The sequence below is a fragment of the Myodes glareolus genome, chromosome 9, assembly GCF_982192425.1.
Source record: "Myodes glareolus chromosome 9, mMyoGla1.1, whole genome shotgun sequence".
Classification (NCBI taxonomy): Eukaryota; Metazoa; Chordata; class Mammalia; order Rodentia; family Cricetidae; genus Myodes; species Myodes glareolus.
Window position 1 is genome coordinate 19270045 of NC_142034.1, and position 27348 is coordinate 19297392.

At 53.4% G+C, this 27348-nt stretch overlaps 1 protein-coding gene and 1 long non-coding RNA gene across 7 annotated transcripts; one reads left to right on the plus strand and one right to left on the minus strand.

Moving 5' to 3' along the window:
* Window positions 1–90: 90 nt before the first annotated feature.
* On the minus strand, window positions 91–11839 carry LOC148120774 (uncharacterized). 2 transcript variants are annotated; one of them, XR_015738740.1, is made up of 5 exons: window positions 11666–11839; window positions 7282–7387; window positions 6318–6901; window positions 710–2091; window positions 91–394 (listed from the first exon to the last, which is right to left on the minus strand). It is a non-coding gene; the product is annotated as an uncharacterized LOC148120774 (long non-coding RNA). The 2 variants fall into 2 exon arrangements; XR_015738741.1 differs by having other exon boundaries at window positions 11581–11839.
* Window positions 1068–27284, plus strand: Arhgap27 (Rho GTPase activating protein 27). 5 transcript variants are annotated; one of them, XM_087909902.1, is made up of 16 exons: window positions 1068–1721; window positions 18484–18903; window positions 19212–19391; window positions 19580–19660; window positions 19731–19814; window positions 20077–20144; window positions 20447–20537; window positions 20944–21048; window positions 23376–23474; window positions 24406–24511; window positions 24652–24774; window positions 24847–24945; window positions 25114–25191; window positions 25277–25411; window positions 25503–25608; window positions 25723–27284. In XM_087909902.1, the coding sequence occupies exons 1-16, from the start codon at window positions 1068–1070 to the stop codon at window positions 25898–25900; spliced, it is 2607 nt and encodes an 868-aa protein (XP_087766028.1). In that variant the 3' UTR covers window positions 25901–27284. The 5 variants fall into 5 exon arrangements, 4 of the variants coding, with proteins under 4 accessions (XP_087766028.1, XP_087766029.1, XP_087766031.1 ...); XM_087909905.1 differs by lacking the exon at window positions 1068–1721 and adding an exon at window positions 5712–5864; XM_087909904.1 differs by lacking the exon at window positions 1068–1721 and adding an exon at window positions 13304–14019.
* Window positions 27285–27348: the final 64 nt, after the last annotated feature.

Here is a 27348-nt window from a genome sequence, read left to right on the forward strand (position 1 = left end):
AACCTCAGCAAGAGGGTGGACTCCCCGCTGCTGGCCCCCAGGCCATCTTGTAGAGCAGTAAACGGAGTAGAGTTTTGGAGTGACCAGTACTTCCGGAGTAGGCCACCGGCTTCACTTTTTTGAAGGCACACAAGTTGGGATCGTCCCTCTTTCCCCATACACTGAACAGGCATTGGGTGGGTGGGGCGTTATGATGATTCCTCCAAAGAACTTTAGGGGATCCTGGTGACACTATCGCAATGCATTCCGTAGGAGCTACTCTCCCAGGCAGGCAGGCAGGGTAGGGATCCTACGCAGGTGCGCACACCAGGAAGCTTTGGGAGCTGGAGAGCAGGGGGCGGTGCTGGCCCGGATGGGCGGGCCGGACTCCTCATTCACGTGTGTGGTGAAGCCACTGAGAAAGGAAAGAGAAACCCAGAGAACCGGTTCTCCAGCCTTAGCTGTCCAAGCCCCTACGTCAAAGTCCCGGGGCTAAGTAAGGCAGGGACGCCCCTAAGAGCCACTTGGGGCTGCCCCATAGCCTGCACCCCAGAGCTAGTTACCTCGCTCTCCCGGAGTGCAGGCTCCTAAAGGGAGGGGGCACTTTAGGGCTCTCCACGGATTCCCAGCAGGCTGGAGGCGTTGGGGTGGGGCGGGACGGGGACGGAGGAGCGGCGGGAAAGGGGCCTTAATTCCCAATTTGCGACCCGAAAAACGAGGCTCAACCAACCTTCAGGCAAATGTTCTATCTACCTTGCAGTCCCCGCAGGTCTTTGAGCCAAGGTTCCCTGGAGAGTAAAGTTGAACTCCTATCATCCTCAATTTCCTCACCACGGGATCGCAGCGAGACCCACATCTCACAATCAACGTCACAGAATGGAGCCTTAAGATCGGGAGCTTTGGAGATGATTTTATCCAAATCCCCATTTCAGAGATGGAAAAACTGAAGCCCGAATGCACTGGGCAAGGGCAGGAGAGGGACTCGAACCCTTTTCTTTGAGCTGCAGGCGCGGTGCTCTTCTCGGCTGCGCGGTCCTGACTTCGGCAGCTCCTTTTCTTGTTGCCCGCAAAAAAGTGCGGTGGCCGCGATGGCGGCAGACGTCGAAGGGGACGTGTACGTGCTGGTGGAGCACCCCTTCGAGTACACCGGCAAAGACGGGCGCCGTATCGCCATCCAGCCCAACGAGCGTTATCGACTGCTGCGCCGCAGTACCGAGCATTGGTGGCACGTGCGGCGCGAGCCTGGGGGTCGCCCCTTCTACCTCCCCGCGCAGTACGTGCGCGAGCTGCCCGCACTCGGTGACCCTGCCCCAGCCCCGCAGCCTTCCGTGCCGCAGCCGCGCCCCGCAGTCCCGGAGCCTCTGACCTACGACTACCGCTTCGTGAGCACCCCGGTGGGTGCCGATGGATCCTCCACCGAGCCCCGGGGACGTGCCAGCTCCCTGTGTGGCCCTGGGCGACAGCGCGCCGGAGGACAGCCCAGCAGCCTGGCGCCGGGAGGGCCCGCTTGCCTGTACGTGCGGCCCGCGGCGCCGGTGCGACCGGCGCAGTCCCTGGACGACTTGGCCCGCGGCGGCACCGCGCCCCCTGCCGGCCTCCTCGGCAGCGCCGGCCACTTCAAGGCCTCCAGCGTGGCGGGCTCCTGGGTTTGCCCGCGGCCCCTAACGCGCAGCGACTCGGAGAGCGTCTACGAAGCCATCCCGGACGTGCGCTGTCCTCCGCGGGAGGAGAGACCCAAGCAGGTAGGTCGCCGCGATTGAGGGGACCGGAGGGAGGTCGCAGTTGCGCAGAGCCCAGCTGATTTCTTAACTGAGGTCGTTGTTTGACCCTTCATCTCATTCATCGTGAATATTCATGTTCATGAAAAAAATGTAAATGAACTTGATTACAAGGTCCTGTCCCAAATCCTGCTCGGAGGTTAACTAACCTAGGACAGGTTCAAGCACCGAATAACGCTCCTACAATGCCACCTGCTCTGGGAGGAGCAGTTTGGAGCTGTGGTCTCACTCACTCTTCCCCAGAAGCTTAAGGTGGAGGTCGAGTCAGATGAGATGGTGGATGTGAAAGTCGAGCATCTGCTTCTCTTTGGGACAGCTTCCAAAATTTCGGTTCCTTTAAAACAAAACAAGACGGAAACTCTTAATGGGCTTTTTTCGAGTTCAATTGCAGGGAGGTCTCTCTCTTTCGGAATCCGGTTGTGTTAACCTGAGACAGCGAATACAGCGCGTTTTAAAACACTTAAAGCCTCAGAATCCTCTTGCTCGGCCCTGTCATCTTAAACTTTAGAACCTTTTAGGGAGAAAGGAGGGAAGGGTGACCCCCAACGGGTTGACATCTGCCACTCGCTGTGGCTTTATCCAGAACTCACTTCCTCAGGCACCGAGACCCAGGTGCCCTCACCCAGGAGGTGAGACCCCATAGGGCAGCTGCTTGGCCTTGCGGCTTGTCCTTAAGGCTGAGTTCAGGTTTTGAGGCTACTGAAACCCGAATTTGACCCGGCTGGGTCACCTGCCAGCTGCTGACGAGCTCGGTGTCCTCGTATGTAAACAATACCCAAGGAATAAAGTTGCTGTCAACCTTAAACGCAATGAGGCGTGGAAGCGCTCAGCAGGAGCCGCTGCAGGGAGAGCAGCTAGGGTCCCGCTGACTCGGCGTTGCCTGCAGCTCTGCGCCACTGCGCTCAGGTTTCCGCGGATCATCCCTCCTCCTTGTGGCCACTGCAGAGAACAACACTCAACCGACTTGAGTATCTATGTCCTGCTTATCCGCCAGTTCAGGCCCCTGTGGTATAGATGGCTAAATGCCCACGCTTGATTCTCCGGCGCCCTTGAGCAGGCTTCCTTTCTCTAAAGAACTCCCGGGTCTTTCCAGATTATGGGTCCTAGTAATGTTCGGAATATGTCTACTGCCCCCATGAGTTCCTAGCTATGGGAAATGGTCACATGTGCAGAATTCTGGCCAAGGGATTGCTCACACTGTGTTAAGAAGCAAGGAGCTGCATCCCCTTCACCCATGAACCAGGACTGTGCAAGCCTGTCCAAGGGTGGCTGTCCAATCCAGGCTCTGAGACCAAGGAAAAAGAGAATCGCCCAAATGTCAGAATCTCCTGAGAAATCTCCCCAGCTACCAGGATCCCTGACATTTCCCCATCCTTCCTCCAGCCCCCAGCAGGTTCCTGTGAGCAGTTTGGGGACACAGTTGAAGGTGGGCTGGTACTGACACAGAAGGGACCAGGAAATCTGCCAAAGACCTGGCATAGAGGCTGCTGCTGGCTCTGATTAACTCTTTGGCTTCAACAGAGGGCTCAGCATCCCTGGCCCTGTTCACTCCTGTGTGCCAAGTATAACAGTAGCACATTCTCTGCTGTGGTTCTCCTGACACCCTGTCCCCAGCAAACCGCAGGGATGCTGAGTTTGTTCTCCCACAGGAAACCCCACCCCTGCCCTGCCTTGTCCCAGGCAGCATGGGAAAGAATTTCCTGAAAGGTGAGCCTGGCAGTTTTCCAGAGGATATAGATACACACATGTGTGCGCGTACACACACACACACACAGAAGACATAGATGCGCACACACAGAGAGGACATAGATACACACACAGGACATAGATACGCACATGCGTGCACATGTACACACATACACACACAGAAGACATAGATGCACACACACAGAGGACGTAGATACGCACTTGTGTGCACGTGCATGCACACACACACAGAAGACATAGATGCACACACACATGTACCCCTACTCATATTCCAACTCAGTCATACTCGCTACCCTCACTCATACTTCCTCACACAGCCCTCCGCCATGATTCCCCAAGTCGATTTGCTTACTCTTGTTTGTCCATTAAGCATGAATTGATTAGAAGTCTCTCAAATCCCCAGTGAGCCTCCAGTCCTAGGGATGATGGGAGCACAGAACAGCCCTGGGAGGTACACTGCCTGGGACAGGATCCTGATAGCAGATGCCCCTGTCCCACCCTGTTCGGGCCTCAGGGAGCTGTGCTAGGGTGCTGTGGCGCGGGGCAGAGGGGAGGGGTGGACAGGCCTTCATGGAAGCTTTATAGTTCTAACTCACGGTTTGTGGTGGCTCAGGCAGGGCTTTATGGGAATTTGTACTTTGTCCTGCAGCTCTTGGAAGGCTCGTAGTAAGGAAGGGAATGGGTTTGAGAAGGACTCCTGTCTTCAGGGCTATACTGCATGGTGAAAAAGGGAGGGTTATGGAATTTGGGGCCAGGGAGAAGCAGTTGGGCAGCTGAGACCTAACTTCCCACTTGCACTGGTGGGCAGACAGTGGCATTGTTTACATAGGCTTTGGAGGAAGCACGGGTTAGAGGGGAAAAAATGGGATGCACCTGAATAGAGTTTTCAGAAGGAGGAAAAGAGGAAGTCGGGAGGAAACAAAGGGACCAAAGAGGAAAAGCAGAAGCCTAAAAGTCAAGGCGAATGTGCAGAAGTTCAAGTAAGACAAAGGCCATGGGACATTATCTGACATAGCCACCAGAAGACAAGCTTGTCAAGGGATTGCAGAAGACAGTGTGGGTCAGGGGCTGAAGGATGTGAGTGGAAAGGGTTTACGGCGGGCAGGCGGGCAACCGTTTGGCAGAGAAGACGGAGAAACACTGTGGTCAGAGTAAGAGGGTGAAACAATCAAGGCATCCCAAAGTTGGAAGCAGCAGATGAAGGCAGAGCCGGGAGGAGGGAGGAGGCAGGAGGAGGGACGTTTAGATAGGATCCCTAGAAGAAGAGAGTGGCTGAAAACGGGAGCAAAGGTGTGGACCGCCAGGTGTCACGGGTGACAGGGCATCAGATGGACCTGTTGTATACCAGCTCCATCTTCAGGGCGGGCTGCTCGGCAGGCATACCCAGAGAAGGGCATCTCTGCCACCTTCAGCGTTTTATGTCCACAGTTCATGTGAGTACTTCACACTACACCTGGTGTATGCTGGCCATGGAGCTGGACACCGTGAACCCAAGATGTAGTGAGACACAGCCCCCAGGGGCTGACAGCCCTCTGTCCTCAGTCACAGGTCTGCCACACAGTTCAGTGCCTAGCAGCTAGGAAGGTGGCATGGGACACTCTTTTGCCCCCAAAACAAACAGGGTTATAGAGGAAGTGAGTTCAGATCAGACCCAGGCCTCCTGACTCAAAACCCCACCCTAGCCGCCAAATTTAGTCTCAGGAAAGTGGCCAGCGCTGAGTAGCCTTGCTCCTCTGGGCCAGAACTGTGGGAGCAGAAGACAAGCAAATCCATTTTGTTCTGAGCACAGTGCCCAGCCCTGCAATCCTCTAGCCAGCACTGCTGACGTCCAGGTTACAGCAGGGGAATTAGATAGTCAGGAGGCCACAACCAGCACTCCTGACAGGGCTAGGGTCACATAGGAAGGCAAGAGACAAAGTGGCCTCTAGGGCCAGGTCTATAATCCCAGCTACTCGGGAGGCTGAGAAAGTTGGATCCGGTTTTCAAGGGTCCTTGAGCTACAGAGCAATGCAAAGCCAGTCTGGTGCACTTAGTGGAACTCTCTCAAATTAAGGGTTAAAAAGAGAACTAGGGTGTACAAGGTCATGCCTAACAGGTTTAAGACACAGGGTTCAATCCCCAATAGCACCCTCTCCCTGTGGCCTCTGGCCTCGCTAGCTAGTAGATTTTAGGGTGTGGTCAAAACGCCTGCCCTAGCCTTGGAGGTAGGAAGGCCCAGGGCACCGATAGACTAGGGCCCGCCCCTGTTGCCTGGGCATTGGCCACTGGCAGGACAGGTTACAGACCTTGCTGGGAACTTATGCAAACAGCCCCAGAGGCACTGCTCCTGAGCTTGGACCCAGCCTGAACTGGAAGGAGCCCCTTGGGCTCTCATTTCTCCCACCTCGGCCATCAGGAACTGTGAGTGATTTCAGGGTACCCGGATCCTGGGGGGAGAAAGGGACTGGCCAGCTTTCTCTCTAGCCTCGCTCCCGGAGTCCCCGCCTGATCCCTCCCTGTCCTGTACACTTCCTGAGACAAATGTCCCAGCCAACCATGTGTCTGAAAAGCTTGGGGTCAGTAAAAGCAGGGAGTGGAGGCCAAATTAAGAACATCCAGTGAGATGTCCCTGTCCCATTCAGTCCTGTCCAATCTGCTCACTCCCTCCACCCCTGTCTCCCCAACAGCGCTCAGGAGCCCTATCTTGGGAAGCTGCCCCAGGTGGCTCAGCTGGTCTTTTTATACCTGACCTGGTCTTTTCCTCCCTGCCAACCCACAGGTCCCAGGACCTAGCCCCACCATCTGGCTTAGCGAAGAGCAGGGAGAACAGGGCTCCCCCGCCACCCCACCTCCAGCCTTAATGCTTCTACTTACCGCCCTGCAAGATGGGTGGCTGGCTATCTTGTGTCCTCTAGATCCTAGGGGGCTGAATTCCTCCTCACTCTTGGTCCCTGGTTCCCTCTAGCCCCTAGCCTTCAAGCTGGATCCGAGGACCAGCACACTCCTGCCGCTCCCATCTGAACCCTGGACTTTTTTTTTCCACCTTCCCTCTGTTCAGGAGTGGGAGGGGACAGTCCTCAATGCTGAATGTCAGTTGGATGGGTGATCAGTGCCAGGTCTTGAGGAACAGGAAGGCCCATGGCCATAGTAACTGGTAGTCGGGAATGTGTTCTGGGCTCTGTGCCAGAAAAGGGTCTGGGCTGGTGAGCAAAGGGACAGTGGCTATTGGCTGATGTCTGGGGGAGCTGGAACAGAGCCTGTGGCTCTGGGGCAGAAGAATGCCTGGTTAAATTGAGGAAGCTCTGTTTCTAAGGTGAGGAAGGACTTTAGTGTGGAGGGGATTCCCAGATCCGCTGCCTCTCCACTCAGCTCATCCGCAGGCTCTTGGGGGTCCCGATTCTGCATCTTTTGTTCCTGTCTGGATGTCTCCTGTGAGACTTACAGGTCTCTGTCTAATCCTGGAAAACATAGGGGCCAACCGTGCTTACTCCGGACCCCAGCCTCCCTCTTCCTTGTCCCTAGGCAGGAACATTCCCCATGTACGAATTACTATACCCTCCCCTGTAAAATGATTTGACCTTCTTTTAAATGTTGGGGTAACGGGGGAAATTGCAGTCTATTTCTGCCAACTTCGGGGTCCTCTCCCAGCATCTGCTTCCCCGGGCTTCCCTGCCGGGAGTTTGCCACGAGGCAGTTCAGTAGGCTGATGGGAAGGCAGCTCCTATGCCTCTCACTCATTCGACCAGAAATGGCACAACAGGACCACCATGAAAGGAAAGCCCTGGCTGCAGGTAGCTTATTGTCCAGGAGGCAAGATAGGCCAACAAAAGTACCGTACCGTTAGGAGATGTGTGGCTAACACGTCCCCAGGGTGCCACAGAAGGCACTTTGGAAGTTTCTTCTCTCCCATGATGGGATTGACAGGAAACATCTCAGAATGCTTCCTGGAGGAAGAGAGTGATGTCACAGATAGTCCTAAAGGATTCTGTAATTTCTTCCCATGAAACCTTCCAGATCAGCCTCCCCCATCGTTATCAGTAACCAGTCTATTCCAGCTTATTTGACTAGTTCCCTAGTTGATTTTGGCTATTTGTCATTCTGTTAGGAGAGAATTCATCTTCCCTAGATTTGTAAAATTTCCCCCTCTGAAATCCCATATGAACTGGGGTAGAGGGCACACATCTGTCGAGCCAGCGTTTTGGAAGCCAAAGCAGGAGACTCATGAGGTCAAAGTCGGCCAGGACAACTTACCAAGAACTCATCTCGAAAAACGAAAAGAAACCTAGGCCAACCGCCTGTCTTGTAGCAGGAGCATTCCTTCTGCTCATGTTTCGGTCAACAGCCAATTCCCGCTGCAGGATTTTGTTGATCTGGATTTTCTTGCCGTGGTTTGCACTCCTTGGTTAGCCTTGTGTCTTCCCCCTCTGGGGGTGAGGGTGGAGTTGGCTTCCCTTTTCTCTGTCATATTTTCCATTTCATCAATGGCTTCTTCCTCCATCCTTGCATCCCTAACCAAATGAGAGTTCTCCATCCAGTCTCGACACTTATTGAACCTGCCGGGCAGCAGACTCGTCCCTGTCAGTCAGTGTAGGGCTCTCTTTATTGTATGGATTTCGCTTCCTTTGTTTTCTTTTACTTGAGAGTTTGCTCTCCTGAGCGGTCTGCCGGTTTATCTTTTCCCCCACCCTTTTGTACTTGTGCTGTGACATTGGAGAGAATTTCTTCTGCTTGAACTTGAGCCCACAAATCTGAATCTGATGGTGATATCTTTTTGGTGAGTACAACGATATATTTTAAAGTCCTTTTTAAAGCTCCTTACTTGACCAAACTCTCCTTAAGAGTTCTCTTTTTTTTTTTTTGTTTAAGTTGTAATTGCATTGATCAGCCCTTCCTTTTGCTAATAGTCTTGAATGTTTTAGCGGAAATATGTATGCAGAGTTTTTTTTTTAAATAATTTTCCCCCAAAACATAGTTTCTCTGTATAATCCCAGCTGTCCTGAAACCTACTATGTAGATCAGGCTGGCCTCAAACCTGAGACCTCTTCCTGCCTCTGCTCTCTAGTGCTAGGACTGAAGGTGTGTGCCACCATCGCCAACTTTAAAATAGTATTTATTTTATTTTATGTGCACATTTGTCTGTGTGAGGGCATCGGATCTCCCAGAACTGGAGTTACAGACAATTGTGAGTTACCTGTGGGTGCTGGGTTGAGTTGAACCCAGGTCCTCGGAAAGCAGCCAGTGCTCTTAACAGCTGAACCATCTCTCAGACTCTATAATTTTATTTATTTTTTAATATTTATTTATTCATTATGTATACAATATTCTGTCTGTGTGTATGTCTACAGGCCAGAAGACAGCACCAGATCTCATTACATATGGTTGTGAGCCACCATGTGGTTGCTGGGAATTGAACTCAGGACCTTTGGAGGAGCAGGCAATGCTCTTAACCGCTGAGCCATCTCTCCAGCCCTAATTTTATTTTTTTAATTGACATAGCAGTCATACACATTTGTAGCACACACAGTGAGATTTCCATTAGTGTATAAAAGTATGATTAGTGTAATCATATTGATCATCACAGACTTCATTATTTCTTTGTGATGGGAATATTCAAACCCCTCTCTACTAGCTATTTTTAACTGTAAAACTACTTGGTGCCAAGCACAGGTGCTCTTCAGGACTCTGGAGTGCAGAAAGCTACTCCTCCATCTGACTGAGCCCCTAGACCCACTGACCATTCCTTCCCCTCACACACACCCTTCCCAAGCTCTGGTAACCACTCTTCTGTGTTCTATTTCTTCAAAGCCAACTTTTCACTTCCCACCGTGAAGTGGGAACACAAACCATGACTGGTTTGTTTCACTTAACACAGTGTCCTCTAGTTTCATTCATGCACTTACAGGGAACTTCACTCTACTGTGGCTGCACAGTATTCCACTGTGTTTGGTATTCCACTGTGTTTAGCATCCCCTCGTGTCTTCTTTACTCATCCTTTGATGGACAGCTGGGTGGATTCTGTATGTTGGCTCACAATGATCGTGGTAGTGCAGTTGTCTTCTTAACATGCTAACTTCAGTTTCTTTGACTGTATGCCCGTGGTGAGGTGGCTGGAGCATATGCCGTGCTATTTCTAGCTTTGGGGGAACACTCACGTTGATTTGCATACTATTTACATCTCACCCACACTGCAGGGGAATTCTGCTTTCCCCATACCTCACTAGCATTTGCTACTTTTTTTTCTAGATTTTAAAATGTACATGTATGCGTGTTTGCCTGTGTGTTTATTGCACCATGTGTATGCAGATGCCAGCAGAAGGTGTCAGACCCCTGGAACTGGAGTTACAGGCAGGTGTGAGTGGCTCAGTGTGGGTGCTGGGAACCGAACCTGGATCCTCAGCAGGAGCAACACAGCTCACCCCTGCTGACCCATCTCTCCGGCCTCCACCTGTTACCTTTAGTTTTATAAATTTTCTTTCCAACTTTCTTTTTTTTTTTTTTTTCGGTGCTGGAAATCAAATCCTGTCTTACAGATTTTTTTTTTTTAAACCAGACACAGTATCACGTGCTTGTGTCTACGACACTCTGGAAACTGAGGCACGAGGATCCTTTGTCCCCAGGAATTTGAGACTACTCCGAACAACCTAGTAAGACTTGGGCAAGAGTGACACACACCTTTAATCCCAGCAGTCTGGAGGCAGAGGCAGGCAGATCTCTGTGAGTTTGAGGCTAGTCAGGTCTACATAGCCAAGGCTACATAGTAAGATCCTGTCTCCCCCATCCCCCAAAAAAAGACCTTGTCTTAGCTTCTCAATTTAAAAAGAAAAAAGATTTTTTTAAATCATATTTATGTAAGTCCAGCAAGTTGGTACTCACAGTCTCAATACTTTGGGAGACTGAGGCAGGAAGATTGGAAATTGGAGGGTAATGTGGTCAATTTATCAAAACTCTGTCTCAAAATAAAAAATAAAAAAAAATCTAGAATGTAGATGATCAGTAGGACCCTTGCTTAGCCGCCAAGAATCCTTGGGTTCAATCCCAGGTGCCATAAAAAATTAAAAAAAAAAATATCTTCAATACAAACATTTTCAAATGTATTTTCATTTATTTTGTGGCTCTTAAATCTCAGTGCTTTGTCATAGACTTAGCTAAACTGTTACAAAGGTCCTAAGACAAACAGTCATGTGTCACTCACCCATGAGGACACATCCCGAGGAATGCATTGTTAGGTGATTTCATTGTCTTGTGGGTGTCATAGGGTGTATTTGACCAAACCTAGATGGCAAACAGGTTGGTCACCCAGCATGACTTTCTGTTGTGATCAAGAGACATAGCAACCAAACGTCTGAGGCTACTGGCCACTCACAGGGAAGTGTCTGTCCTAATTGGGGGGGGGGCACCGCACTAAAGGTGTCCCCCCCCTAAAGGTTAGGCTCGCAGGTGCATTCCTTCGTCAGGCCCTGTGCTCTGTACACCCTACCTAGTTGCTTGTGCTATAGGCTTATGTATACAGCTGCCAAGGTCACAGATGCGTCTACCCTGCTGTCACCAGGAGCTGTGACTAATGCCTGGTGCTGTCACTTATGGTGCCAGTGTGACTCAGGGAATAAGAATGCTTCAGCTAAAAAAAAAAGAAAAGAAAAGAAAAGAAAAACGAAAAAAGAAAAAAGAAAAAGAAAGAAAGAAAAGGAAAGAAAAAGAATTGACCTCAGCTCCATCGAAGTCTCATCAGTTACTACCGTTGGTGGTTGTTAATCAAAGCGCCAGTGTGCACAGCTGCAGATGTGTGCGCTCAAACTTTGTGAACTTTTCCTTTTCTTTATTTTGCATCAAATTCTGCCTCAGCCTCTTTGGTGCCAAGATTACAAGGCATAAGGATGTGAACTGCCATGGAGGGGGAGGTGTGGGAGACTTTCTCTCTCTCTCTCTCTCCCTGTCTCTACCTCTCTCTGTATGTTTCTTTGTCTCTGTCAGAGAGAGAGAGAGGAGTGGGGGGTGAGGCCTCCATAGCTGGTGAGACTCTGGAGAGCCAGGTCCAGGAAGCCCACTGGAAGAGGAGGCCCCTGCGCCCTACATTAAAGCGAGGGAAAACTCTGAGGAGTGGGTGGGTAAAAGGCCACCCCTTGTCGCACTTCCCTACCTCTGCAGTTAGGTTGGAAGTCACAGTCTTACTGGTCCTTGATGTGCTCTGCAGGCAGTCCGCCAGCATTACTTCTAGCACGTACCTGGAGAAGCCCACCCAGGAGGAGCAGGCTCAGCTGGCAGTTCCCGGAGGTCATACAGAGGCTGGGGCAGAGTCCAGTGCTGAGGTCGCCCAATCCGAAACCCAGAACCAGGAAAGCAGAAGCACGCCCAGCTTTCTCACCAGCGCGCCCTGTGGGTGTGGGAACTCAGCGGCCAGCTGGGTTTTCACAGAAACCAGCCCTGGGGGCAGGGAAGAGGACAGCCCCCATGCTATAGAAATCCCCGCCCCCGCACCTCTGGATGTCTGTTTATCGAGATAATTCAGCCCTAACCCCACTGTGTTTAGGATTCGGTTGAGGTAGGGCACCTGGCCTGGGCTGCACAATCACCCCAGGGAGCAGTGAAAGGCTTTGTCTGGGATGCTGCAGTGAAACCCCTATTATGCTCTCCCGTTGCCCCCGTACAGTAGTGAGCATGTAGCTCTCAGCCTGGCCTGGCTGAATACAGAGAGAAACACAAGTCTCTGGCCCCTAGGAAGTTGTAGCAGGGCAACATTGAGGCAAAAAGCTCAGTTCCTTCCTGCTGTCCCGCCACCCAATCTGGGTGGCAGAGTGGGCAGGCTCAGTGAGTGGGTGGAGGCCAGTCCCTGCTGGTCCCTGACTGAGTCTTTGATTTAGGCCCTCTCTCTCTTTCTCCCTCCCTTTCCTCTTTTTCTTTTGTTTCTCTTTAGAGACTCTCACTAAATAGCCAAGAGGCTACTGTGGACACATTCCAGGCTACCTTTGAATTTACAGCCCTGCCTCAATCTCCTGAGTGCTGGAATTACAGGCATGTGCCTTTATATGTCCTATGTTTTGGGACATTTATTTTACCTCTCAACCGAGAGGACAAGATTTTCCTCTTGTACAGTCTACACACGCACACACACACACACACACACACACACACACCTCCTCTCTTCGAGAGTTTTGATGGTGAGGCCAGCCTGGGAGAGGCAGAGGGAGTGCCAGGCAGCTCTGTGCCTGTGGCTCTGGCCACACCTGCTGTATAACTCTCAGCATGGTGTGCTTGTGGGCACCAGTTGTGGCCATCACTTCCGCTTGCTGGGAGAAGGGAAGCCACTTTAGCCTGAGAGCTGGCCTGAGCATCCGGAGCAGTACCGGCTCCCCAGGACGGTGGCGTGTGTGTGTGTGTGTGTGTGTGTGTGTGTGTGTGTGTGTGTGTGTCCTGGGGGCTTCTGATGGAGCCCTGACAGGGGTGCCGGAAGGGCGGAGGACCACAGACTCAGCCTCCTGTGTTCTCAGCAAGTGTTTCAATTCTGTCGCGTCTCCATGCAATTTCTGAAATGGGAGACTAGGCAGGGGGTCAGAGTCTAAGCTGGAAACAAGCCAGGGACCCATGGAAACAGGGCTCATTAAGGGAGAGCATCTTGGGGAAGGGCAGGACAGACAAGATGGTCGCCAGGCACTTGGTGGAGCAGCCACAGATGCTCACCTGGAGTGTGCTGAGTCCACTGTGTGTGGTTGGGTTGGAGTGTCACCTGCAGAAGGCGGTGGACAGAGGAGAAATCAGAAGGGGGGTGGGCAGCTGGTTGGTGTTTATTCTCTTAGTTCTCAGTGGAGGGTGGACAGATTCACACAGAGATGCAGAGACACCTCTGAAGATCAGTGCGTGCGACCACCCGGGCGGAAGAGGGCAGGTGCAGCTTGGTGACCAAGTCTAGAGGAGACAGAGCCAGGCAGTCAAGTGGGAAGACAGTGGTATGGTCACTGCCCCTTCCGTTCTCATGGCTGGCAGAGTCTAGACACCAGCTTCCCCAAACCACTTGCGTCCAAACCCGTTCCTCATCTGAACGTCTTTCCACAACCTTCCCCTTCACATCCTCACAGCCACAGGAGCTACGCCGTACCCTAGGCTAGCCCAGGCTGAAGCCCTCTCCTCAGTCCTTCCTTCTTCACCTGTGCCAGATGAGGCCTGAGCCCATCTTCCATCCCACCTGTGACTTAGGTATGAGCATCTTGGTACAGGCTGCTCTGAGCTACATCTGGAGCTGGGATTTAAACGTCCTCTGTCACCAGAGCACTGAGCGCAGGGGTACAGCCAGTGGAGGCCCGGAAACATGAAAACACCCCAATATGCGCCACCCCCCACCCACCAGGCAACTTTGTCGCAGGCACTTCCGCAGCCCCGACAGGAAACCAGTCGCAGACTCAGCCTCGCGCCATCTCAAGGCAACTTCTTGTTTCCCAGTTGCCCTGTGCCAGCCCAGAGTTGTGATCCTGGGCTCCACCCCCTAAAAACTTCCCAGGCTGTATCCCAGCAACTCAGAGGGGCCGGGATGGTGGACATGATTGCAAAACTGGCCAGGAGGCAGAGCCGGGCCCTGCGGGCACAGGTAAGGATAGAAGGAAGGAGTCGGGACAGGCTCAGCCTCTGACGGGATTGCCGAGGGCCTTCTGGGTTCGGAGCTGTAGCAGGTCTGCTGGGAGCTGGTTGTAGAAGCTCAGAGCGGTGTATGTCAGGTGATCTCAGCACTTTCCCTCTCGGAGGCCTTCCCTGTCCGAGGGTGCACAGAGAGATCTGAGATGCCCAGCTTGGGGCAAGAGAGACAGGGCTTCTGCCACTGTGGACGAGGATGCGGGGCGGGGGAGGGGGCGTCTGGCCTGGGGAGGGGGGTAGATTGAAGGTAAGGAGTGCATAACCATAAAGAAGTGAAGGGGGATCTCTGTGGTGAGAATTAAAGGTCTCTCTTGGCTCAGCCCTCTGACCAGAGGTGGGGAGGCCTCTTCCTCTTCCCCACCCAGCCCATGTCTACATGGTGCAACTTGATACTATTTTTACGCTGTGACAGCATGTGGATCTCCAGAGTGGGGGCCAGCTTGGCAGCCCCCACTACCTCCCCACCCCAAAAAAAGGCACAGCGAAGGGCCTATACAGACCCAGGAGCAATGAGAGTCCAGCTGAACCCCGCCAGCAGAGGAAAGTCCCTTTAGCTCATCGCTGAGGGAGGGGGACCCATGGAGAGGTCAGTGAGAGGCCAGAGGCCAGAGTTTGAGGGACCAGTGAGTACTATAGTTCCATGGCCGCAGCTTCAAAAAGGAGTGGGTTCTGCCTGCTTCCCTCTTTGGGGGTCCCTACCTTTCACCTCAAGCATTTGGTATCTCTGGGGTAGCACATCTTCCTAATGCTTCCTGTCCCCACCACACGTCTCTGCATCGTCTCTTCTTGCGATAGCCCTGTCACTCCAGGGACTTAACTTTGTCTCCCTTCAATATCCCCCATACCTGCCGGTGTGTCCTCTATTTGAGATCCCTTAGTTCCAATGGTCTGTCAAGCATAACCCCTCCTCCAAAAAGCCCAGCAGCACCTCAGCCTCTCCACACCACCATGGACCCTTCCGGCCACCGCCACCGCCACCACCCATCCTGGAAGAGCAAGGTCACAGTCCCACTGTATCTAGGTGTGGGGCAGGAGGCATGTCTGGCCTCTCTGCTCCCTCTCATCCTGGTGTCTGTCCTGTCCCAGTGACTCTCCTGGGCTCTGTGGCTCAAACTTTCGTCCCCAGCAAATCCTTCCTCACATTCTGTGCCGTTTGTTTCCAGCGTTCGCCACAGGACTGACTTGCACATTAAAGCAGTGCTTGAATAGATCCGTTATATACTTCAGGGCATTGTCTCTCCTGAGGGGGGCAGTGGCATCTGCCACATCATCCTACGTCATTGTACTCACAAGAGATGCAGGCCGTGGGGAAAAGGAGGGGGCTCCGTGGGTAAAGTGCTCGCTGTGTAAGTCTGAGACAGGGTTTGGATCCTTGGCACCCATGTAAATGCCAGGTAGGCATGGTGGTCTGCCTATAATCCCAGCACTGGGGAGGCAGAGACAGGGGATCACACTCAAATCAGTGAGCTCTGGCTTCAAGTGAGAGACCCCCCACCTCAATATATAAGGTGGAGAGCCATCAAGGGAGACAGCCACTATCAATCTCAGACCATACACATGCACACATATGTGCACCCACACATGTACTGCACATACACATGGAAAGGAAGAAGGGAGGAAGAAAGGGGGAAGGAAGGAAGGAAGGAAGGAAGGAAGGAAGGAAGGAAGGAAAGAAGGAAGGAAGAAAGGAAAAAAGAGGGTCAGGTTGGTGGGCAACTCCCCAACCTTCAAGGCAGAATGCCACCGGACCCTAACAAAGGGATGAGTGTCTTTAACCTCTCCACTGAGAGGCAGTGGCCTGAGGCTCCCCAAGGAGCAAAGCCAGCGTGGGGAGGACAGGAGAGAAGGACAGTCAGGCCAAGGGGACAGCCTAAGGAAGAGGACAGTGAGGAAGTGGATAGGGACTTCTTCTGGTGAGGTGGGCTAGCCTGGGGTAGCTGACATACAAGAATACACATGAGGTTTGGGGTCAGGGAGAAAGGAGAAGTGTGCAGAAGGCCCTGTCCCCACCACATGAGCCTCGAGGGATATGGAGAAGAATTGGTGACTCAGCCCAGCCCCTGCATCCTGGGGCTAGCCACCTTGTCAGAACCTGTAACCTCCCGTGTCTCACCACGCCTTTAATTTTTTATCCTATTTTTTTATTGTATGCACACATATGTGGAGGACAGAGGACAACTTGGCAGAGTCAGTTCTCTTGCTCCACTGAACGGGTTCTAGGGTTCGAACTCAGGTTGTCAGGCTTGGCGGCAAGTGCCTTTCACTGCTGAGCCCTCTCACTGGCCCCTACCTCTGCAGTCTTTCTCAGCGGTGACCGTCACTGACAAGCTTCCCTCACCACACCCCACACCTGCCATGTGTGCACTGGAGGCCAATTCTGCCAAGCAGGGACTTACGTCCATTTGTTCTCTGCTGCATTCCCAGTGTCCGGCTCAGTTCCTGCCACACGGCAAAGCAGAGGGATCTTATGAGTAAGATGTGTGACGTGGGGGGGGGGGGGGGATAATATTTACTTATTTTTCTGTGTGTGAGTACAAACACTCATGTATGTACATGCATCACGTGTGTGCCTGGTGCCCAAAGAGATCAGAAGAGGGCATCGGATCCCCTGGAATTGGAGTCAGAGAGTTGTGAGCCACCATGTGGGGGCTGGGAACTAATCTCAGGTCCTCCGCAAGAGCAGCAAATGTTCTTAACACACTGAGCCATCTCTCCAGTCCCAAATGATTGCTTTCTATCTTCCTTCCTAAAACCCAGGGAGAAACCATGTTGAGTATGCCATGCTTCCCTTGCACACGTGTCCTGGCCAACAGAGGAGGAACATTTGTGACGAGTTTATCTTAGTACATTTACTGTGTCTGTGTGAGTGTGTCCCAGCACATACTGTGTGAGTGTGTCCCAGCACATATATGGAAGACAGAAAACAACCTGTGCTAGTTAGTGCTTGCCTTTCAGCGCGTGGGTCCCGAGGATCAAACTCAGGTCACCGTGCTTGCTCACTGAGGCATCTTGTCGGTCCATTTTGTGTTTTTCTTAAAAAAACAAAACAAAAAACTACTTTTTACAAAAATTGGAATCTAAAAAAGAAAAAAAAAGGAATCTCCAAACATTTTAAAGGAAAAAGAACTGGCGCTGAAGCTCCACAGGCCGGCACTTATGGTTCAGTTACCCAGCACCACCCCCAAAAACCTAAGCCTTATAATTGCCCTGGCCAGATAGACCATTGTCAGCATTTTGTTCGATTTGGGTCTTTTTGAGACAGGATCTCAGGTACCCCAACCTGCCTTCAGACCCCACGTGTGAGTAAGGATAGCCTTGAACTTGTGAAGTTCTGCCTCTATCCTGAGTGCTGGGCATCAGACCCAGGGTTCCCTGCATGCTTTGTGAGCTCCGCCCCCCTCCCCAGTCCACCATATTAGGTTTTTGAGGTGTACTGTTTGCTGGGAGCATTGTGTATTCTTAGAAAACTGTTAGCCAGGTGCATTCCTGCTGCCTTGGGTTTGATAGACTGGCTGTCTCTGTAGGGGTTTGGCATTGTTGGTGGGATCTGGGGAGATCTGGGACCAGATCTGAAACCTGACACTCTCAAGAGCTGAGACCTGAAGAACCTGGGGTGAGCTGAGTGGAATTGAACATAGACAGGCTGCAAAGGGGCTGAGTGCAATCAGCCCCAGAAGTTCCAGCAGAGGGGTGGGGCCCTGCAACTAGAGCTTAAAGTTCAAGGCCAGGGGCAAGTAAGGAGTGGCAGGAAACAGAGCCCAAGCCCAGGCAGGTGACGGGTGGCCTCTGCGGGCCTCAGACTTTGCCCCTCTGCCCAGGAGGAGGCAGAGAGTGTGACTCACCCCAGCCTCTCCTCTGTGCCTAGCCAGATGAAACCCCAGATGGCATGCTCCTTTGCGGGGGGGGGGGGGTGCTCTTCCTTCTTTGACCCTTTATTCTCCAGCCTATCTGGCTCTCTCGCTCGCTCGCTCTCTCTCATTCATAAACCTGCAAAGCAACCCCCAGCAGTACAGATTCCATTGCTGGAGCCGTCAAGGGTGGTGGGAACCTTTAGTGGGGCCACCGACTGCAAAAGGACTCCAAATGAGACCCCACAAAGAACAGGTCCCAGGCCCTTGATCTGTTGCTGCCAGTGCCTCCCCTCCACAGAGTGCAGACTCCTGAGAGCTGAGTTAGTGTCTGTGATTTACAAGCTGACCTTCCCGTCTGGGGCACACGCTACTTCGGGTAGCTCCTTCAAAATGCGTTTCCTTTCTTTTACCATAATTTCTGGCATGGGCAAAGCACGCATTTTCCACCAAGGGCAACTGAGTCAGAGAAGTACCAGGGCTTGCTGAAGGTTACCCAGTTTGCAAATGTCCAAGGCCACCCTGTGCGACTCTGAAGTTACCCCAAAAGTCATCTCCTTCGGCTCCTGCAGGTGGATGATCCCCCGGAGCCAGTGTATGCGAATGTAGAGAGGCAACCTCGGGCCACTTCGCCGCGCTCCGCTGCAGTTCCTCCTCGGCTCAGCCCAGTGTGGGAGACGCACACCGACTCGGGCACTGGGCGCCCCTACTACTATAATCCCGACACGGGCGTGACCACCTGGGATTCACCCTTTGAGGCCTCTGAAGGCGCCACCAGTCCGGCCACCTCCCGAGCCTCTGTGGGAAGCGGGGAGAGCCTGGAGACAGAGTGGGGCCAGTACTGGGATGAGGAGAGTCGCAGGGTGTTCTTCTACAACCCCTTGACGGGCGAGACTGCCTGGGAGGACGAGACTGAGGACCTGGAGGAGGAGCCCCAGGAGCAGCTGGAGATGCAACCCAGCCTGAGCCCGCGAAGCCCGGGGCTTCAGAGGGTGAGGGACTGGCCTCTGATCCCACCTCCTTCTTAGAGATCAGGGGATGGGGGGGGGCAATTAGGGGGTGATTTCCGAGCATCCTTGACCCCTCTCCATGCTAATCAGAAATCAGAGAATGGGGGTGGGGCCACCCTCTGAGCATTTCTGATCCCACCTCTTGCTTTCCGGGACCAGAGTGTAGAGACAGGGCCATTTCTGAGGGTCTCTGACTTCTCTTGATTCTTGGCCCCGAGGACTGGAGAGTAATAGGTGAATCTGGTGGAAGAGGCAGAAGAACCTCTGACTCCGTCTTCTGGTCTCTGCAGCCCCCAACTCCTGAAACAGACTACCCCGAATTGCTGACTAATTACCCGGAAGAGGACTATTCTCCTGTGGGCTCCTTCGGTGATCCTGACCCCACTTCTCCCGTGGCACCCCCTGGCTGGTCCTGTCACATTACCCCAGACAAGCAGACGCTCTACACCAACCAGTTCACTCAAGAGCAGGTAGGACATTGCTAGCAGCCGGACCTAGATAGCCTTGCTGGCATTCCCTCCCCAGACTTCCTCCACTAGGACCTCCCCTCGAGACTAAAGGGCAGACCCCATGCCATTCAGTCCTAAGTCTGGTACTCCAGCCCCTAGTACCATCCTGGACTCGGGGCTGAGGGCCCTGACCATCCCTGTGTCCACAGTGGGTGAGGTTGGAGGACCAGCATGGGAAGCCATATTTCTGCAATCTAGAGGACTCCTCTGTGCAGTGGGAGCTGCCCCAGGTAAACAGCTGGGGAAGGGAGAGCTGGGGAAGGTGGAGAGGGTGATAGGTGACAATGTGTCTCTCCCCAGGTCCCCATCCCCGCCCCTCGAAGCATTCGTAAATCAAGCCAGGATAGTGACACTCCAGCCCAGGCTAGCCCTCCGGAGGAGAAGGTGGGAAAGGGCCGTGGGGTCTGGGGTCAGGGGTTGATGGAATATACCCCTCCCTTCCCTGTAAGCCCCAGCGTAGAGGGAGCGGGGACGCCCTGGGGGAATCTCCCTGTGGCTACTTCTGTAGGGACAGCAGGTGGGAGGATGGCAGGGTGCGGTGAGCCTCAGGCCTAGCCTGTAAGGGAAGGTCCAGCTGAGGAGTTGCTAGCGTTGTTCCTTCCTGCTTTCCTGTCATAGCCATTTCCCCTTCCCCCCATTCTCTTAGATCAAGACCCTGGACAAGGCCGGAGTGCTCCATCGTACCAAGACAGTAGACAAGGGGAAGAGACTTCGGTGAGGGCCTGTTCAGACCCCAACCGTGGCAGAGTGGGCTGTGGTGATAGAGTTCCCCAAGTGCTAAGTTCCCTTATGCCACGCTCTTACTAATCCTCGAGGCGACTTCATGCGAAGTCCCATGAGGAAACTGAGGCACCTAAGGTTCCTTGCCTACCAGCTATTGCATGGTGGGAATCCAATTCTGTGGGGCCAGTGCCCCAAGCTATGTTCTTAAAACTCTGTGAGGGGAGAGGTGGGGTGAGTCCTCCAGACTGGGTGCAAATCTCAACCCCGCCCACCCCCACTTCCTCTGTCCTTAGGAAGAAACACTGGAGCGCTTCCTGGACGGTGCTGGAGGGTGGCGTCCTGACCTTCTTCAAGGACTCCAAAACCTCAGCTGCGGGCGGCCTGGTGAGACCTGTCACTGAGCAAGGGAGGCCTACTGCTCTTGTTTTCTGGTCTGGCTTAGGAAAGGCTGATTTAGAAGATGGGTTCCCAAGTACCAAGGAGCTGGATAGTGACAAAGAAGGGGAATGCTGGCAGGTTCACCACAGTACAAAGCACTCCAGCCGCTTGGGGCCTGCAGAACAGTCCTTGGTGACAGGCAGCTCCAGTCTGGAGAGCTGGGCGGCTGGGGCCTGGCATACCTGCTCACAAAATGGGGCTAGGTTCCTTCCTCTTTTCCTTTCTGCAGGCTGGTAGGTTCTAGGACAAAGATGCTCTAGGAGCCTGGTGTGTCGGTCCAGGTATTTTAGCAAGCCCGTCTGGGTGGGTGCCTCTTGTAATTTTGCCTCCTTTATTCCTTCCTTCCCCACAGAGGCATCCTTCCAAGCTCTCCACTCCTGAATACACGGTCGAACTGAAGGGGGCCTCTCTCGATTGGGCCCCCAAAGACAAATCCAGCAAGAAGAATGTGTTGGAGGTGAGTGGTGGGATTGGGGGGGAGGGGCCCCTGAATCCCACTGCAGACAGGGCCCAGGAATGGGGTCCTGTAGAAAGTGGGGCTGGAGTACTCAAGACTCAAAGTCAAGGCCGCCCCAGCTGGAGTTCAGGTTTATCGTGTTGTCTGAACGTCCCCACCCTGGGTATAGGGCTAATAGCCCTTGCCACTGAGGGTAAGAAGCAGGGCTCTAGGAGGTGAAACTGCCATCCCCAGAGGGACCTTCTCTCAGCTACCAGTCTGAGACCGAGAACTGAGTCTAGCCGCTCACTGTGATGGGCTGAGCCAGGGACCTGCTTTCACTGGCCAGAGCCCAGACTCCAGTTTTTATTGGGTCCCCAGTGAATAGACTAGTGACAAGTTGGTCGGCTTTCCCAGCAAGTAGAGCAAAAGGACTCTGGCAAAGGCCTCGTAGCACCACGCCTTTCGCTGTTCCGGAGTTTTGACCGTCCCTAAGAGCTGCAAGGCAGAACGCCAGAAAAGCACAGGCAGTGAGGGGCAGAGGAGATGACTTAGTGAGTGAAGTACTTGTCACACAGATTGAGGAGCCTGTGTGGTGGCACAGAAAGCAGACATGGATTCCCTGGGGCTTGCTGGCCAGCCAATCTAACCTAAATGTTGGATTCCAAGTCAGCAGAAGACCCTGTCATAACACAAAAACAAAGTAGACAGCACCTGAGACAACACCTGGGGTTGAACTCTGGCTTCCACCTGCACATACATTCCTGCACATGCACGCACACAATACACACATGCATGCACACACATACACACATGCACAAACAAACTCCATTGACAGTGAACTGGTAAAAACCACCACCACTATCAAAGGGGAAAAAAAAAGTAGCCAGTATCTGGCAAAACAAGTTAGGGGTCCAGGATGGGGAGAAGCTAGAAGCAAACAGTGAATCAGAGTTGCTCTGGTGGTCTCTGAGGGAAACTTAGATCCATTTCTCCAGGCAGCAAGTGAGAAAGGGGACAACGATCGGTCACATGGATCTTTACTGTTAGGGGAAGGGTCCTCTCTAGGTTCCTGGGAATCCAACTGTCCTAACTCTTGGGTTTTTTTTTTTTAGATTTATTTATTTATTATGTATATAACAATTCCTTCCACCTTCCATGTATGCCTGCAGGCCAGAAGAGGGCACTAGATCTCATTATAGATGACTGTGAGCCACCATGTGGTTGCTGGGAATCGAACTCAGGACTTCTGGAAGAGCAGCCAGTGCTCTCAACCACTGAGCCATCTCTCCAGCCCCTAACTCTTGGTTCTTAAAGAGCTTTCTAATGTGTAGCTTTATGAACTTGGGCTCTAGAGGGATATGTGCCCTTCCAAAGAGCTCCATGGGAGCTAAGCCGGCACCTTGGGTCTGCTTCTGATAGCTTATTATGAGGAAAGTCAGACGCACAGTCCAGACATGCTGCAGGGAGCTTGCATGCTTCATTTTTGATGATTTTCCAAGCTTTATTCAGGTCTATATTTATTTAAATGTGTGAATGTCTTACCTCCATGTATGTGTGTATATATGTATGTATTGCACCACATGTGTGCCTGGTACCCCACAGATGTCAGAAAAGGGCATTGGATTCCCTGGAACTGGTGTTGGAACTGGATGCTTGTGAGCCTCCTTGTAGGCACTGGGAACTGAACCCAGGTTCTCTGCAACAGCAAGAAGTGTTCTTAACAGCTGACTGAGCCATCTCTCTGACCTCTGATAATTTTAAAAGGAGAACAACCAAAAGACCGTTTTCTCTGACTCGAGAAGTCATTCCCCACTGTCTGAGCCAGGTTCTGCCTCACTCTGCCTCACTCTGGACCGAAGGGCTAGATTGATATGCACTTCGAAAGCTAGGCCTTGCAGCTGGGCCAACTCTTGTGTTTAGAGTCGGCCAATCACAATCTATTTCTACTCCCTGTATTTTTTTTTTATTGCATTCCAGCAGCCAGGCTCCCGCAGGAATTTTCTATCACTTTGCCAATGCCCTGGGGGAGGCCTGCTGTGTTCTATGTCCGGCAGCAAGGAGCCCGGCCGAGCTCTGATCTGTCACTACTGGCTGTGTGCTCGGGAAGAAAGTGACCCCACTTAGTCCGCCCACCAACATTGTCACCCACAGCATTAAACAAAGAGGAAAACTTGGATCTGACTTGAGGCCTTTGAAACTCTGTTAGACTCTGAGTCTCTTGGGGAGGGGCAGGTCGCCTCTCTCTCAATACACACACACGCACACGCACACGCACACGCACTCCAAGCCTTCTTCCAAGACAGACCCAGGGAGCAGGGGTAACTGACTGGCTTGTGTCCCTTCAGCTGCGAAGCCGAGATGGCTCAGAGTACCTGATCCAGCATGACTCAGAAGCCATCATCAGCACCTGGCACAAGGCCATTGCCAAAGGCATCGAGGAGCTGGTAGGTAGAGCCTGGGACCTCCAGGGCTGACTGAGAGGGATATGGGCCTTTTACGCAGGACCCCAAGCTATGCACGGAGAACCTATGACACCAATGGAATAGTGCCATTTCTGCAAAAGCAGCCTATCTGCTGATGAGAGGGGCTGTCCAGAGGCTTGTGACTCCCGCTCTGGGGCTGGTCTTGCAGGATTCCATGGGAGGGCACAGCCGCAACCCAAAGAAGCTTCACATTTTAAGGGTGGCAGGCGGGAAAGTGCATAAGTACCCCGAGAACCAGACTCTAGCAGGAGTGACAGCTCGAACTGGAAGATAAAGGGTCAACGGATTGAATCCAAGGCCTCGTGTCTGCTAGTCAAGTGCCCTGCCGTTGAGCCATAGCCCTGGTAGTGCCAGTCATGCATTGTGAATGTATAGCTTAGTGACAGAGGACTTGCCCAGTATGCAAATGGTCCTGAGTCTGATCCCCAGCTGTGACCAACAGAATCAACAGCTATTTAGATAGAAATGACCTCATAGTATTTGATTCTTGATTCCAGAAGAGTTAGCGCTGGGTCCAGATTTTGATTGTCCTAATAGAAGCAGGAATCCAGATGCAGGAGGTATTGGTGCGATCAGCAATGGTTTGGCAAGTTTATGAGTGAGAACCAGTCTCACTCATAAAGAGTATGATGTAAAGAGTTGACTGAAAACTGTGAGGAGGTCAGGAACCGGGAGGCTGCTGAAGAGGGCCTGGATAAGAAAGAAAGGGAGAGGGCAGAATGACCCCGCAGCTCCTGGAGGACTCTGCAGCCAAGGAAGGTGGAAGTTGGTTCCAGGACTTTAACCTGCCAAGAGAAATCTGTCTCTTCCTGGGATGTCTCCAGGCTAGAGATGCTCGGGAGAGGCCCCAACCGGCCCCAGGCCTTGCTTCTCTGAGGCTGTCTGATTCTAGTCCGCAGACCTGCTCCAGGGGGTGGAAGGTGAGCCCAGCAGTGCTGATTTCGGGTCCAGCGAGCGCCTTGGAAGCTGGCGGGAGGAGGATGTGCGGCAGAATGCAGGTGTGCAATGGGGTCAGGTGGGGAGATAGCCAAAGAGTCCCCTCGGGGAGGGAGGGGGGATACGGGAAGTGATGCCCTGGCTGGGGATCTAGGGCCAGTGCTATCACTGCCACCTACTGACCGAGTTCGGTCTATGACAGCCTCACCTTCCCCAAGCCCTGGAGGCCTGGAGAGCGACCTGAGCAGAGTCCGGTACAAGCTCCGCAAATTCCTGCAGAGAAGACCCACTCTGCAATCTTTGCGGGACAAGGGCTACATCAAAGGTACCTGCAACTCGCCGGGATCCGGGCTCAGGTGGCACGGGGCTGGGCGGCGCTGACCAATCTCTCCCCCAGACCAGGTGTTTGGATGTGCGCTGGCTCAGCTGTGTGAGCGCGAGAGGAGTCCTGTGCCACGCTTCGTGCAGCAATGCATCCGCACTGTCGAGGCCCGGGGTATGTACGCATGCACAGACAGGGCAGAGCTCCATGGCCGGCTTCTAGGAGCAAAGGGTGGAGACCCCTGGGGGAGCACAGGGTCAAGGAGAAGCAGATGGGCAGATCCTGAGTAGAAATTGCTAGGGTCCCTAGCCCTTCCAGGCTCAGCCATTCCCCTTCCCGCAGGGCTGGACATCGACGGACTGTACCGCATCAGTGGGAACCTGGCCACCATCCAGAAACTGCGCTATAAGGTGGATCACGGTGAGGTTCTTCCCCAGTCCCTACTCTGGGGGCTGAAAACACAAGTGGATGCTGATTGCCTCTCCCCGCTCTCTCCCTACCGCAGATGAGCGCCTGGACCTGGACGACGGGCGCTGGGAGGACGTCCACGTGATTACAGGCGCATTGAAGCTCTTCTTCCGGGAGCTGCCAGAACCCCTCTTCCCCTTCTCGCACTTCCACCAGTTCATAGCAGCCATCAGTGAGCGGCTTAGGGAGAGGACGGGTGGGGAGGTTGGCCCGCCTTTGTCACAGCCAGCAGACCATCACCTCTGGTTCCTTCCCTCACCCAGAGCTGCAGGACCCAGCGCAGCGCAGCCGCTGTGTACGTGACCTGGTGCGCACGCTGCCCACCCCCAACCACGACACGCTCCGACTGCTCATCCAGCACCTGTGCCGGTGAGCAAGCCAAACTTCCCAGGGCCGAAAGGGGTGGGAGGTTGGTCGTGGCCGCGGCCCCTGTTGAAAGACTCCCTAGCCTCTGAGCTCTTGGCCCCACCGTTCCCACTACAGGGTGATCGAGCATGGCGAGCAGAACCGTATGACCGTGCAAAATGTGGCCATAGTGTTCGGGCCCACGCTGCTGCGGCCTGAGATGGAGGAGGCCAGCATGCCCATGACCATGGTCTTCCAGAACCAGGTGGTGGAGCTCATCCTACAGCAGTGCGCAGACATCTTCCCGCCGCACTGACTGCGGACCCTGGGTGGCTGGAGGCCATGAGGCTGGACCTTCTCTGAGGCTCTCCGCTTCCCACCCCGCTGCACTGTGACTTCTACACCCCTCGATTCAGAGGGTACGGTGACCCCCTTCATGACCGCAGTTCATGAAATGTGATTTCTCCCTGCTGTATCCCCATCTGGGGTTCCTTAGGGCCCTTTCTTGATTACAGCGCCGCCTATTGTGCAAACGCGAGGATGTTCCGGGGGTGGGGGCGGATGAGGGCTTCCTACGGCCGCGGTTGGGAGGAGGGATTGGATGAAGGCATTCTGGCTTCCACAGGCCTGCATCTGGCCAGGCCTGGATGGAGACTGTAGGCCCCGCGCTATGCAGGAGGTCCGGCACTGGTCACGAAGCAGCTACTGACACTGTCCCTGCTGCCACGGGAGGACTGACCCTGGCCGCCAGCCCAGGCCACTGACTGCTTTCTTTAGCCTTATGCTCCTGTGCCACACTGTTGCAGGCCACCTGAGGGCTTTTCCTCCGCTTTCCTCTCTCCCTGGGCCACCCCTATTCTCTCCATGTTCCTCATGCCCACCACATGCTTACCCGGCGCCCACCATGCATGATTCCAGGGACCTGGGGCTTGTAGCAGAAGTCAAATGACTTCAGGTTCCAAAATCCCTGAATCCCTGCAATGGCTCTCCCCACAACAAACCCAGCCCCTAGAGGAGGAAGTGGTTCCCCATCCCCTCTGCAGCACGGATGGGCTGAGCAGAGCAAACAGGCTGGAGCACCCTGCAGGAGAGGGGGGTGGGGAGTTCCCTTCAGGCAATAGAGAACCTGGGGGCGGGGTCCCTTCAGGTAACAGGGAACCTACCACAGCTGTTCTGGGGGAAGAAAAACAGAACAAATAGAAGCCCTCAGCCCCTGCCTGCACCCTGACTGGGTGCCTACCCAGGACTCACTTGCCGTGCAGAGCTGGGAGGGGCCCACTGGAGAAAGGTCACAGCCTCGGGCACAGAGAGTTGAGCATGTGTCAGCTGCCCCCTTCCCCATGCACACACCTCAGTTTATGGATCTGATAGCTCCACCCACCCTCACTAACTCAACAAAGGATAATAGCTAATATTTATTGAGCATTCATACTATGCCAGCCTTTTACTCCGATGTCCCCCTTGGTTTCTTGCAGTCAATATTTATTGTGGGCCCTCGTGTGCCGAGCACTGTGCTCTGGGACAGGGGTCTACACGTGCTTTCTGGAGCTTAGGGCCCAGTGAGTAAGGCTGAGGCAAGCCCAGCCCTGATGCTAGCAGGGCCAAGAAGAGAACAAATGGAGGCCTCCTACCATACACCTACATATTTAAAGTCTTAAGGCAACCTAACAACTGTTAAATAAAATACGTTTATTCTCCTACTCTGGTGAATGTACTTCAATAACGGCCTGCACTGATCTTTGGTCTGTCTACATCCCACCCCAT

Excerpts from the sequence above, each read along its gene's own strand:
- Arhgap27 (XM_087909902.1), top strand. The coding sequence starts at position 1,068 with ATGGCGGCAGACGTCGAAGGGGACGTGTACGTGCTGGTGGAGCACCCC. Across the intron at positions 24,775-24,846 it reads GGACAAGGGCTACATCAAAG|ACCAGGTGTTTGGATGTGCG; the intron begins GTACCTGCAACT and ends TCTCTCCCCCAG. Across the intron at positions 25,609-25,722 it reads CTCATCCAGCACCTGTGCCG|GGTGATCGAGCATGGCGAGC; the intron begins GTGAGCAAGCCA and ends TTCCCACTACAG.